We start from the raw sequence: 13,386 nt of genomic DNA on the forward strand, positions 1-13,386 counted from the left end.
GATGAAAGAGAAAGAAAAGTCATGAAGAGAAGCAGAGATCTGCAGCCAAGAGCGAGTCTGTTTCCTTAACGGCAGAATGAAGGGCCCACCAATTTGAAGTGACCTAAGCAGCAGTATAACTGCATCAGCAGAGAAGAGATAAGCCCCATGATGAAATCAATAGAACATGAAAGGAAAAAGGGTGAAATCAGAAATTAGGTAAGGCAAGATGACAGGAAGACACCAGAAGAGCAGAGATCCTGAGCAGACCTACTTTTGTATCCATCTAAGAAACTCCAATTACATAAGGTACCTGAGCACATTTCTGTTCTGTGAAACTAAAAAAACTAAAACATAGCGACCTAACCTACAAAGGAGAGATTTCAGAGAAAGCTGCTGGCAGAAAGTAACACTAAATTCTTAGGGATAAGCAGAATAAAGTTAACTTGTCTAAAAAGCTCTACCTAATAGGAGTCATGAAGGGTGAGAAGGAAATGTAAGGCAGAGGAAAAGCACACGAAAAGACACAGAGGTAGGGAAAAAGAACATTTAGGAAACTGCAAGTAGCTGAGCATAGCTGGACTATCTAGTGTGAAGGGAAGAGTGACGGGAGTAGAGACTGGAGAAGTACAGTCAGGCAGTTGTTAAATGGGCTTATAGTCCAAACTAAACATCTTACCTACTCTGAAGGCTATGGGGAATTACTGAAAAGTCTAAACCAGGGGAATAAAATACTCAGGTTAATATTTTAGAAACATCATTCCTATTGGTACAAAAAGGAATGGACATGGAGAGACCAGAAACAGACTACACTGAAGGCTATCTGGAATGAGAAAGAGGGCCTGAATGAAAGCAGTAGCAGTCGGGTTGAGTGGGAGGATTTCGTCTGGAGAACGAAGTTTGCAGCATCTATTGGATTTGGTGAATAATTATGTAATAAAGAATCAAGGATACCTTTCAGGTTCTGCTCGGGTTTCTGAGTAGATTACAATATGAATTAGGGCAGATAGGAGGAGGAGGAACAGATCTGGAAGGAATAATAAATTCAGATTCAGACACATTTGAATTCCTTCTTTCATTTACATACCTTTACTGAATACCTGTGATATGCCAGGCCGTGCATTAGGTGCCAAGTGTAAAGTGCTTTTGAGACATTTGGGAATGATGACCAGCAGTTACATAGAGAGATCAGAAACCTGAGGGAATGTCTGGACTACATGGAAGTATAGATTTGGAAGTTATCTTCATAAAAATAATAGATGAAGCTATGGGAGTGGAAGGAGTGACCATGGGAAAAGCGGGTTGGTTTGCAACAGTGCCAAGAATAAAAGTAATGCAGAGGAGTACCAGTAATTAAAGGTAAAAGAAAGGGAGAAGGAAGTGCTGGGGCCACCAGTCGTTTCCTAGTTTTCCTGCTGTCCCAAAGACCAAAAAAGAGCTGTTGTTGATTCAGGAAGAAAATAAGAGAGTGGAGTTACAAAAATCAAGAAAGGAAACTATTTTTTTCTTTTTAAAGTTTGTTTATTTTGACAGAGCAAGAGAAGAGAACATAAGCTGGGCAAGGACAGAGAGAGGGGGGTGGAGAGAGAGAGTCCCAAGCAGGCTCTGCACTGTCACCACAGAGCCCAATATAGGGCTCAACCTCATAAACTGTGAGATCATGAACTGAGCAAAAATCAAGAGTCAGACATTTAACCAACTGAGCTGCCTAGGCTCCCCAAAACAGGAAATAATTTAAGCAATAGCATCAAATTCTACAGAGAAATCAAGCCAGATAAGTATTAAAACAAGTAGAGGAATAAATTAGAGAAAAAATTAAAAAAACAAAAAGCTTGGAGATACAGAAAAGAAAGGGGAAAGCTTAGTTCTAGAGGAAGGATAAAGGAATAGAATTCAGAACTCAGGCAAAAGAAACAGTGGGAAACCACAACAATTGAGACAGAAGAAAATGAAGCCACAAAAAGTTTTAAAATGTTGATAGTGTCTTTTCCTCTTCCCGTCCCATAGTGGGAATGGATCTGCATACCAGCTAATTACAAAGGTCTCTCCCAGTCTGAACATTCTAGGTTTCCTTTATAATGGAATTATGATTTGGGAAACATACTTGTCTCCCACCTCCATATAGCCCTAATAGATATAGAAGGTTAAGATATGTACAAAGTTACCTGAGAAAAGTTGAAGACTGGTTGTGTTGTGCCCCATGCGATGACAGATCTGGTGACTTCCTCTGTGCTGAAAAGTTTGCAATTTAAATAAACATTGCATGGCGGAGGTTTGTCAGATTCTCCAGTAATGAAATCTTTCCCATCGGCCACCATCAACAGCACATGCAACAGCAAAGCACTCTCTTTTGTTGACCCATCTGTCTGATTTGCTAAATTGTGAGAGGCTGGCACAGCCATGAAGGTTGAAGGATTTGGCACAGCAGGGCTTGGTGACTTTGGGTTGGAGAGTATCAAATTCTGTACTTTCTTTGCAACTTCTTCGTGAATTTGATTTAGGTTCTCTGGATTTTTAGTACAGGTAACATGTTGACCAGGTTCTGATAATGTCTTATCTGGACTTGTAAGAGTACAAAGTGGGCCATGTTGGGTGCTGTTACGTAATTTAGTATTCACACAAGTGAAATCCTTGTTATGTATAACAAGCTCCACAGTTACCTATAAAAACAAAAGGAAGAGAGTTAGTGGGCCTTCCGAAATCAGAATCAGAATCAGAATTTTGGAGCTAGAGGCAAATCAGATTATTAGAAAGTAATTAACTCATTCTCAAATACCATAATAGTAGGAACACTAACAGTCTGTATATACATTACCTTATCAGGATTAAGAAAAGCTAGACAGATCATTTGTCAACAATATAAGCTGAGCCTAGAACATCATCTTGTGCCAGAAAATAAGGATGTGCTCAGAAAAGGATGCAGACATATCAAAAGAACACAGAATTCAGTCAAAGGAGCTCACATGGGCCAAATCTGGGACAATTTGAGCATCAAAAAGAACAATAATAGTAATGGACAATAACACTGAATAATGTAAAAAACCACGAGTCTATACCGATATAAACAAACATGGGAGAAGGGACAACTCTTCTGTATAGTAGAATGCAATTAGTAAATACATAAGGAATGGAGGAGTTAGAAAATCATCATCTTACAATCATTATAGTAATAAGTGATTCAGGTAAACCACAGTGGAAGACATTCTACACATAAAAGGTCTCACTTAAAAAAAAATCAAAGTACTGAAAGACAAAGAAAGGTTGCAAAACTGTTCTAGACTAAAGGCGATTAGAGAGACACGACAAATGTAATGGATAATCCTGGAATGGAAAAAAAAATTCTTTATATGGAAGTATTGGCACAATTAGTGAAACTTGCATATGGACTACAGACATTATCAATGTTAACTCTATTTTTATAATTGTACAGTGTTTTGTATAATGTTCTTGTTCTTAGGAAATATAAGAATTTAGGGGGGAAAGAGGCATGATGTCTATAACATATTCTCAAATACTTCAGAACAAAAATTGTGTGTGGGTGTGGGGGAGAGTGCATAGGGAGACAAAGAAAGACAGGAAGAAAGGGAGAGACAGGAGGTAATTATAAAGCAAATGTGACAAATGTTAGTAATTGGGGAGTCTAGGTAAAGGGTATGTGAATTCTTTGTTCTATATTTGCAATTTTTCTCTAAGTTTGAAGTTATTAGGGATAAAGGGGACTTGCTGTTCCCTTTATTTAAAATCCACAGCAAAGTTATTTCACTCTATTGAATACGGACAGCAATCTATCTACAACAGTACTTCTCTCAACAGAACCAGGACAGAAACAATTTCTAGTCCATCAGTTCTATTAATTCCTCTTTTCTGGTTTTAACCTTGCAGTCCAGAATGAATGAGGCAAACAGAAAATAAAATTTTGATAGGGGAAGAGTAATGTGATATTAATTTTTTGCAATGACAATCACACAAGTCCTTAAAACTAACTGGTATTTATTATCAAGAAGACCAGGAAGGAGGCAGAGAGGGCTTTCAAGAGGAGGCAGCAGCGTGAAAATCAAGATTAAAAGCATGGAGGTATGAACCATCATGATACCTTACTAATTCTTTACATAGTTTGATATGGCTACTGGTAAGGAAGCTGCAAGTGGTATGTTAGGGCCACATAGTGAGCCCTGTATTTTATCTTTTGGATAATGGAGAGCCATGGAAATGACATGGGTATGGCTGTGATAATTAAAAAAAGATGTTTTTTTTATAAAAAAAATTTTTTTTTTTTAATTTTCTGAGAGACAGGGTGAGACAGAGCATGAGCAGGGGAGGGGAAGAAAGAGGGGGAGACCAGAATCTAAAGCAGGCTCTAGGCTCTCAGCTGTCAACACAGAACCTGACATGGGTCTTGAACTCACTAACCATGAGATCATGACCTGAACTGAAGTCAGAAGCTTAACTGACTGAGCCATCCAGGTGCCCCTGGCTGTGATTTTAAAAGCTCACCAGGACAATAAGACAAAGCCATACTGAAGCTACACATTCAAATTCTGCTACCTAAGAAATCCTGCAGCTTCTTAATACAAGGAAAGAACCCTCTCTCCAACGAATTATATATCAGAATTCATTCCACCAGGCCACAAACTCAGTCACTTCTCTCCTTGCTCCCTGTCACTACTCTAGTCCAAGCCATCAATTATCTCTGTCCTGGACTAATTCAACAGTCTCCCTATTTTTCTTCTTGCCCCCCCACAATCTATTGTCCACAGTTATCTTTTAAAAATGTAAATCAGGGGCACCTGGGTAGTTCAGTCAGTTAAGCTTCCGACTTCAGCTCAGGTCATGATTTCACGGTTTGTGGGTTTGAGCCCCACATCAGGCTCTGTGCTGACAGCAAGGAGCCTGCTTGAGATTCTCTCCCTCTCTCTCTGCCCCTCCCTGACTCACACTCTCTCAAAATAAATAAACTTTAAAAAAAAGTCAATCAGATGTTTTTCTCATACTTCAAAGTCCTTTCGTGGCTCTTACGATAAAATCTACACTCTTTATGCTGACCTACAAAACTCTGAATGATATGGCTACTGAGTGCCTGTCCAATCTTACTCTCTACCATTCTCCTTCTTGGCTCACTATTATATGGCAACATTCTTCCTTTACGGCCTTTGCCTGTGTTATTCCCTTTCTCTGGAATGATCTTTCCTCTGCTTTTTACTTGGTGGCCTCTTCTCCTTCTTCATATCTTACCTAAAATGTTACTTTCTTAGAGAGACCTTCTCTGACCACCATTGTCTATTTCCTCCCAGGTATTCACTATTATATCATACTGTTTATTTTCTTCACAGTAATTCTGCTGCCCTATTTTTTTTTCAACATATGAAATTTATTGTCAAATGGGTTTCCATACAACACCCAGCGCTCATCCCAAAAGGTGCCCTCCTCAATACACATCACCCACCCTTCCCTCCCTCCCACCCCCCATCAACCCTCAGTTTGTTCTCAGTTTTTAAGAGTCTCTTATGCTTTGGCTCTCTCCCACTCTAACCTCTTTTACTTTTTCCTTCCCCTCCCCCATGGGTTTCTGTTAAGTTTCTCAGGATCCACATAAGAGTGAAAACATATGGTATCTGTCTTTCCCTGTATGGCTTATTTCACTTAGCATAACACTCTCCAGTTTCATCCACGTTGCTACAAAGGGCCATATTTCATTCTTTCTCATTGCCACGTAGTACTCCATTGTGTATATAAACCACAATTTCTTTATCCATTCATCAGTTGATGGACATTTAGGCTCTTTCCATAATTTGGCTATTGTTGAAAGTGCTGCTATAAACATTGGGGTACAAGTGCCCCTATGCATCAGCACTCCTGTATCCCTTGGGTAAATTCCTAGCAGTGCTATTGCTGGGTCATAGGGTAGGTCTATTTTTAATTTTTTGAGGAACCTCCACACTGTTTTCCAGAGTGGCTGCACCAATTTGCATTCCCACCAACAGTGCAAGAGGGTTCCCGTTTCTCCACATCCTCGCCAGCATCTATAGTCTCCTGATTTGTTCATTTTGGCTACTCTGACTGGCGTGAGGTGATATCTGAGTGTGGTTTTGATTTGTATTTCCCTGATGAGGAGCAACGTTGAGCATCTTTTCATGTGCCTGTTGGCCATCCAGATGTCTTCTTTAGAGAAGTGTCTATTCATGTTTTCTGCCCATTTCTTCGCTGGATTATTTGTTTTTCGGGTGTGGAGTTTGGTGAGCTCTTTATAGATTTTGGATACTAGCCCTTTGTCCAATATGTCATTTGCAAATATCTTTTCCCATTCCGTTGGTTGCCTTTTAGTTTTGTTGGTTGTTTCCTTTGCTGTGCAGAAGCTTTTTATCTTCATGAGGTCCCAGTAGTTCATTTTTGCTTTTAATTCCCTTGCCTTTGGGGATGTGTCAAGTAAGAAATTGCTGTGGCTGAGGTCAGAGAAGTCTTTTCCTGCTTTCTCCTCTAGGGTTTTGATGGTTTCCTGTCTCACATTCAGGTCCTTCATCCATTTTGAGTTTATTTTTGTGAATGGTGTGAGAAAGTGGTCTAGTTTCAATCTTCTGCATGTTGCTGTCCAGTTCTCCCAGCACTATTTGTTAAAAAGACTGTCTTTTTTCCATTGGATGGTTCTTTCCTGCTTTGTCAAAAATTAGTTGGCCATACATTTGTGGGTCTACTTCTGGTCTGGTGCCCTATTTTAACAGAAGTGCAAGAGGAGAGGCCCTGATTTTCTTATTCATGCTAGCCAGTGATGGATGCTCTGTAAATACCTGACTACCTGAATGTATATCTATGTACCTTAAGGGGGCCAAGTGGAGTCTGACCATTTTCCTGTTGCACTGGAAGCTGGTTACTGAAAGAAAGCAACTCAGACTGAATGACACTTCGTAAAGGCATTGATGCAGATCCAATGACTTCTGGCTGAGAGAAGGAAAGAAAAAATTCAGGTTAACTAAAGACAAGCCACGGGAGATTTTAACTGAAGTGACAACATAGGACAGCTTAGAAGAGAACCCATGCTTTATGAAGTAAATAGCTTAACTATTTGGCGAAGGCAACTTTAAGTGGGAATCTATATTCTGTCATATTTTGGTCCCCATTCTGGGTTTTATTACTTCTCCCTGGAAGATTATAGAGAGTTTCATAAGTCACCAAGAGTTTGGAAGATTATTTTTTTTTAAGAGTTAATGCTTTACAAAAAGTTTTCAACTTCACTAATAAAAATAAAAAAATAAAATTTAGATGATACAAATTTTTGCCATTAAGCTAGTAAAATTACAAAACTTAATATATCTCATGCTATCAAGGTTATGGAAAAACAGAGGCTATCGTGTGTGTGAAGCTGGGAATACAAACTGGCAACATACTTCTGGACTGCAAATTTGGCAATAAAAATATTCACTCTTTTTTTTTTAAAGTTTATTTATTTGCTTATTTTGGGGGGAGGGAGGAGCAGAGAGAGAGGGAGAGAGAGAGAACCTCAGAGACTAATGTGGGGCTCAATCTCATGAACTGGGAGATCGTGACCTGAGCCAAAATCAAAAGTCAGACATGCTCAACCGACTGAACCACTCAGGTGCCCCTTAAATATTTACTCTTTTGGGGTACCTGGGTGGCTAAGTCAGTTAAGTGTCTGACTTCAGCTCAGGTCATGATCTCACGGTTCGTGGGTTCAAGCCCCACATCAGGCTCTGTGGTGACAGCTCACAGCCCAGGGCCTGTTTCAGATTCTGTGTCTCCCTCTCTCTCTGCCCCTCCCCCACTCGCTCTCTGTCTCCCTCTGTCTCAAAAATAAGCAATAAAAAAAAAAATTAAAAAATATACTCTTTAGCTTAGTAATTGCTTCTGGGAATTTATACTAAAGAAATAAGAAACACATAAAAAACTTACACACAAATATATCTTAAATATTTAAATGTCTTAAAAATTAACAATTAGAACTAGAGGTCCAATAATCAGGAATTATTAATTATAGACCATACTGCTACAATGCAATAATATGTAGCCATTAAAATGATGTTTACAAAAAGTCTGAAATAATATGACCAATATCTGTTTTGATGTTTGGTAAAATAGGGTATTAAGTTATATATAGTAAATCTTCAAATATTTATAAAGATAATGTTAAACTTTTTAAAAAGTAGGATAAACGCTGTATACAAAGTTATCCTAATACTGCCAAAGATTTACACATGTATTGTATTCATTTGGAAAAAGCAAAGGGAAAACAAATATTAACAATAGTTATTTCTTGGCGATGGGATTATAGACAATTTTTGCTTTTCAAAATATTTTTTCAAGTTCTCTGCAAAACACATGTATAATTCTATTAGAAAGAAGTCATTAGCTAGATGATTCAATGTAAATATACTGAAATGTTTACAGAGGTTGTCTTGAGGTTGTAGAATTATCTTGTATTATTTATATCCTCTGAAAAAACAAAAAAACCTCAAGCTACATTCCTCATGCGATCCATACCAAAGAAGAGGTCAAAGATTAAAAAGGCTACTGTTTAACAAAAAACTGTTCATGACATAGTTTATTGATTTATGTTGTGCCAACTGCAAGTGCATTTGATAAACTTGGAATAAGCTGGTCAAAACTGCTATCCACATTATATTTTCTTGGATCTCTACATATTCTGCCTGGAAATAGGAAATAGAGTCTTAAATTAAGGCTAATAACCTATATCAATCTAAGTAGTCACCTCTCTGTAAGCAGGGAATACAGTAAAAAGGTTAAGAACTTAGGATCTGAAGTCAGAAAACTTGAGATGGAGTTCTGCCTGGCTTTGTCTTTTATTAGCTTGTGTGATCTTAGACAAGTTACTAAACTTCACTAAATCTCAGTTTGTCTGTAAAATAAAGATAATAATGTACCTAATTCACAGAGTTGTAATGATTAAATTTGATAGTGTGTTCGTGTAGTGCTTTTAGCATATCTGACTTATAACAAATAGTAAACAGAAATTAGAAATAAGTTATTAGTGCCGTTTGAGCCTGGAGAAATTCCTAGTTTAGGTAGGAATATAATTTTAAGTATGCTCTAATTCCTTAGTATAAATGGTAAGGCAAAGGTTAAAAAGACTTGAGATACCTTTTTCTGTGGGGTTTTCTTTGTGTAAATTTGGAAAGTGAGGTTGGAATTCCACCAGTGTTCTATCATTGGGCCACCAAACTGTACTGGAAACACAGATCGCTGCTGGAATTTCACCACTGTAAGGAGAATCAAACACATAAGCACATGTCAGGCTACCAACTAGAGCCATCATCAATCCATGCTTTGACACCACCCACCCACCTCCTTTTTGATCTAACTAAAATCTCTTTCAGAAATCTAGTCCGTGTAATTTCCTAAAGGTGTTAGTGTTATAGGGATTTAAGGAGCAGATACAAAGAGAAAACCCTAGGTTTGACACATGGAAGATAAGCAGTGCTATGTTGCTCTAGTTTTGCTATGAGAAATTCATGTCAACCACATGAGCACAGGATGGGAAAAAAAGAGATCTTCACTGGGTGTAAGGTAATATGGTTTATTGTTTTTAAAAGACAAGTTGGTAAGCAGTATAACAAAAGAAGGGGGTGGGCTGGAGGTGGGACAATGAGGGATAAATGAAGAGAATTGAATCAAAAAGTGTAACAACAAAAATGAGTTTAGCTTCTGGCTGAAGACTAGGGGAGGGGACTCCTACTATCATATTCACACAGGGTGCCAGGTACTGATGTTACTTGGCAGTGTTGTTAGGCAGGGTAAAGCTGTCTCTTAGATGGAAGGGAAGGGGTTTCTGCTATAATAACAAGTTTTAATGGGATAATGTAGTATTTGAGTTTGTGCTCACTGCTATGGGGCTTTAACAGATTAAAAAAAAAAGGAATCTGGGATTAGAATCAAAGAATATAAGTTCCAGCTCCTGTTCTGTTACTTGCTAGTGACCACCTCAACTACAATTTACCACCTGTAAAATGATCTTCCTGTTCATTCACTTCTATACTCTTAAAATGGATGTGGAAAACCCTCACAAGGCCCAGTTACAGAGAGACTTGCTACCTCTGGTATTCATTCAAACTGCTCATTTTGGTCTACTGATCAATTCTATTCATCTTTGCCATCATTTTTTTAACTTTATTTTTTCTATGTTCTTAAAAACTTTTTAAAAATAAAACGTTTATTTTTTAATGTTTATTTATTATTTAGAAACAGAAAGAGGCAGAGCATGAGCATGGGAGGAGCAGAGAGAAGGGGGAGACACAGAATCTGAATTAGGCTCCAGGCTCTGAGCTGTCAGCACAGAGCCCGATGTGGGGCTCAAACTCACAAACCAAGAGATCATGACCTGAGCCGAAGTCAGAGGATTAACTGACTGAGCCACCCAGATGCCCCAACAAAAACCATTTTTTTTAAGTTTATTTATTTTGAGAGAGAGTGCACACATGTGCGAGTTGGGAAGGGGAAGAGAGACAGAATCCCAAGCAGGCTCAGCACTGTCAGCACAGATCTCAGCACTATGATCCTAAGCCAAAATCAAAAGTCAGATGTTTGACCAACTGAGCCACTCAGGCGTCCCTCATCTTTGCCATCTTAATTCTTGACTCTGTATACTTCTCTTGGTACTCATAAACAGGATCTGGGTCTTCTAATCTGGATCCACACAAGAACTGTAAACAAAAGGTCTGGGCCCAGGAAACCCACACCCAAGAGACCAGTTTCCCCGATTTTCCTACCAGGAGAAGGGAAGTAAGACAACACCCATAGCTCATCAGTGTGCTGAAAAGACTGAGGTAATAGATGAAAAAGCACTGTGGATACCAAAAAGTCTTTTTTGTACAAACAAAAACAAAACTATTTCATTCAGATTTTTCCTCACCATCTAGGTACATTTTTAGCACTATATTATCTTAACTGTTTCTAAAGCTTGTGTTTTTGTTTTTACCACCATAAAAAGCGAGTTAGGTAACAATGGAAAAAGAAATCACGTAAATAAATTGCTAAACAATGTCCCAGAGAAGTTATTTTTTAAGAGCTGGAAGGGTGGAAAATAAGAGTTGGAAGGTTATCTTGAAAATACCTAGTCCAATCCATGTTACTGTTAAGAGAGGCCCACAGATGAAAAAAGTGATTTGCCTAAGGTCATACGATTAGTGTGTGGTATAAACAGAACTAGGATTCTGTCTTCTAATTCCTGGCTTGATGCTTATTCCACACTTCCAATATGATCTTTTACAGAAGGACATGGGGAAAACTCAACTACCGTGGCCAACAATAATGATACTAATAATTGAAAAGCAATACAGACTAAGAGCACAGAGCTTGGAATATAGAATGTTCTAGGTTCAAATTCTAGTTCACCAATAAGCCAGTTGTATGATCTTAGACAAGATACTTTATTGTTGTTGTGTGTTTGTGTTTTAATTTATGAGTGAGACAGTCATAAAGGACTGAGTTTTTTGTTGTTTTTTTTTTTTTTATGAAAATCAGTTAAATGGTTAATGTATATAAAACACTGAGTTGAATTCTTGGCATGTAGTTTAGTGCCCCGTAAACGTGAGCTACTATTTGTTACATACTATTTTAGAGATTAGTGCTTTTATATTCATTATCCCATTTGACTGTCTATCAATCCCTTGTGTCCTTGCTTTGCAGGTACTACAATAACTGAAACTCAAGTGCCCTTGCTGTATCTCAATTTTATAGATGGGGAAACTGAGGCTCAGAGAAATTTTAAGAAAATCACCAGATGTGACACAGGTAGATGGAGATAGAAGCGAAGACCTGAGAAAATGATCCAACATTTTTCTCTGCATATAGGGGTTTGATAAGTTTTAAGCATATTAAAGCTCCTCAAACATACTTTCAACCAGCAGGATCAATTAGGCATTCCTGAATGCTCTGAACAAACCTCCATAACAGCTTCTGTTGCTGTCAATAATTTAAGCGTTCAGCCAGAAGTAAACATATGAAAAATTTTAAATGCCCTAATTCTTCCTTTAAGGTGATGGGGAAAGTAACACCAACACATCCTAGTAAAAATATATTAAATTACTTTAAGTGCTGTTTTTAAGAGTTAAATAAGTATTTTTAATGTTTGTGCTGGATATACTCACATCAAATGAGAAATGATGCATGTACAAAATTATTCTACTGAGGTACCGTTTTTAACAGTAAGATTGAAATAACTTAAATATTGATATATTAATCAAGGCATGTTTATTTTTTTATGTTTATTTATTTTTGAGAGAGTGCAAGTGGGGGAGGTACAGAGAGAGAGATGGGACAAAGGATCCAAAGTGAGATCTGCGCTGACAGCAGAGAGCCTGATACAGGGCTCAAACCCACGAACCATGAGATTATGACCTGAGCTGAAGTCGGATGCTCAAGTGACTGAGCCACCCAGGTACCTCACAATAAAGGGTGTTTAAATTATGGCATATGCATACAATGGAATATTATGACTCAGAAAGGACTAATGAAAAAATTACTAAGATACACTGTTAAAGACAAGGTGCAGAACAGTGCATATAGTATGCTAATACTTGGGTAAAAATAGGGCGAGAAAGGATAAACATATTTGCTTACATATGCATAAAATATCTTAGTAATAATATAAAATTTACAACACTGCCTACAAAGATTTTGAACCAAGTAAATGGATTATATCTAGTTAAAATAATAAATAGGGGCACCTGGATGGCTTAGCCAGTTAAGTGTCTGAATCTCAATTTCAGTTTAGGTCATTATCTCATGATTCTTGAGTTCAAGCCCATGTTGGGCTCTGTGCTGACAGCTTGGAGCCTGCTTGGGGTTCGTTCGTTATCTCTCTCTCTCTCCCTCTCTCTCTGCCCCTCCCCTGCTCATGCTATCTTTCTCTTTCAAAATAAATAAACATTAAAAATAAATAAATGAAACAAAATAAAAATTTAAAAACCCAATGTTACCATGCCATATAGGAAAGTCACTTGAATGTATAGGAGAATTAGGATCATATCTCTTACTTCTCAAATTAGATCCCAGAGAAAGAATTCCACACTGATGAACAGTTCATGGATTAAAATGAATAACCAAGGCAAAGATATTCACAAAATCTGTTAGAAAGTTATATAACTTTGGATGACAGGAACATAAATGTTTATTATAGTACCCTTTTTAAGCCTTTTACCTTTTTGTAAAAATACTTAAAATAGAAAAAAAAAGACAATACCAAAAGTGCACGCAACAAAAGAAAAACTAAACTGGACTACAGCAAAATTTAAAACTTTTGTGCTATAAGTGATACTTTTTAGAAAGTGAAAGGACAGCCTGTTAATGGGAGAAGATATTTGAAAATCATAGCTCTCATAAGGGTCCTATATCCAGAATGTATAAAGAATTCTTACAACCCAGTAACAAAAACTTAAAAAT

General features: G+C 37.7%; 1 protein-coding gene across 10 annotated transcripts in view; it reads right to left on the reverse strand.

Annotated features, from left to right (window-relative positions):
- Positions 1 to 13,386, reverse strand: part of C2CD3 (C2 domain containing 3 centriole elongation regulator) — a 143,633-nt gene that overhangs the window by 85,346 nt on the left and 44,901 nt on the right. For all 10 annotated transcript variants that reach the window (XM_053203667.1, XM_053203669.1, XM_053203663.1 and 7 more), the window contains 3 exons: positions 9,088 to 9,206; positions 6,790 to 6,912; positions 2,145 to 2,639 (listed from right to left, as the gene is read on the reverse strand). In XM_053203667.1, the coding sequence (XP_053059642.1) occupies positions 2,145 to 2,639; positions 6,790 to 6,912; positions 9,088 to 9,206 (737 nt within the window). The remainder of the gene's footprint in view (positions 1 to 2,144; positions 2,640 to 6,789; positions 6,913 to 9,087; positions 9,207 to 13,386) is intronic.

The sequence above is a fragment of the Acinonyx jubatus genome, chromosome D1, assembly GCF_027475565.1.
Source record: "Acinonyx jubatus isolate Ajub_Pintada_27869175 chromosome D1, VMU_Ajub_asm_v1.0, whole genome shotgun sequence".
Taxonomy (NCBI): Eukaryota; Metazoa; Chordata; class Mammalia; order Carnivora; family Felidae; genus Acinonyx; species Acinonyx jubatus.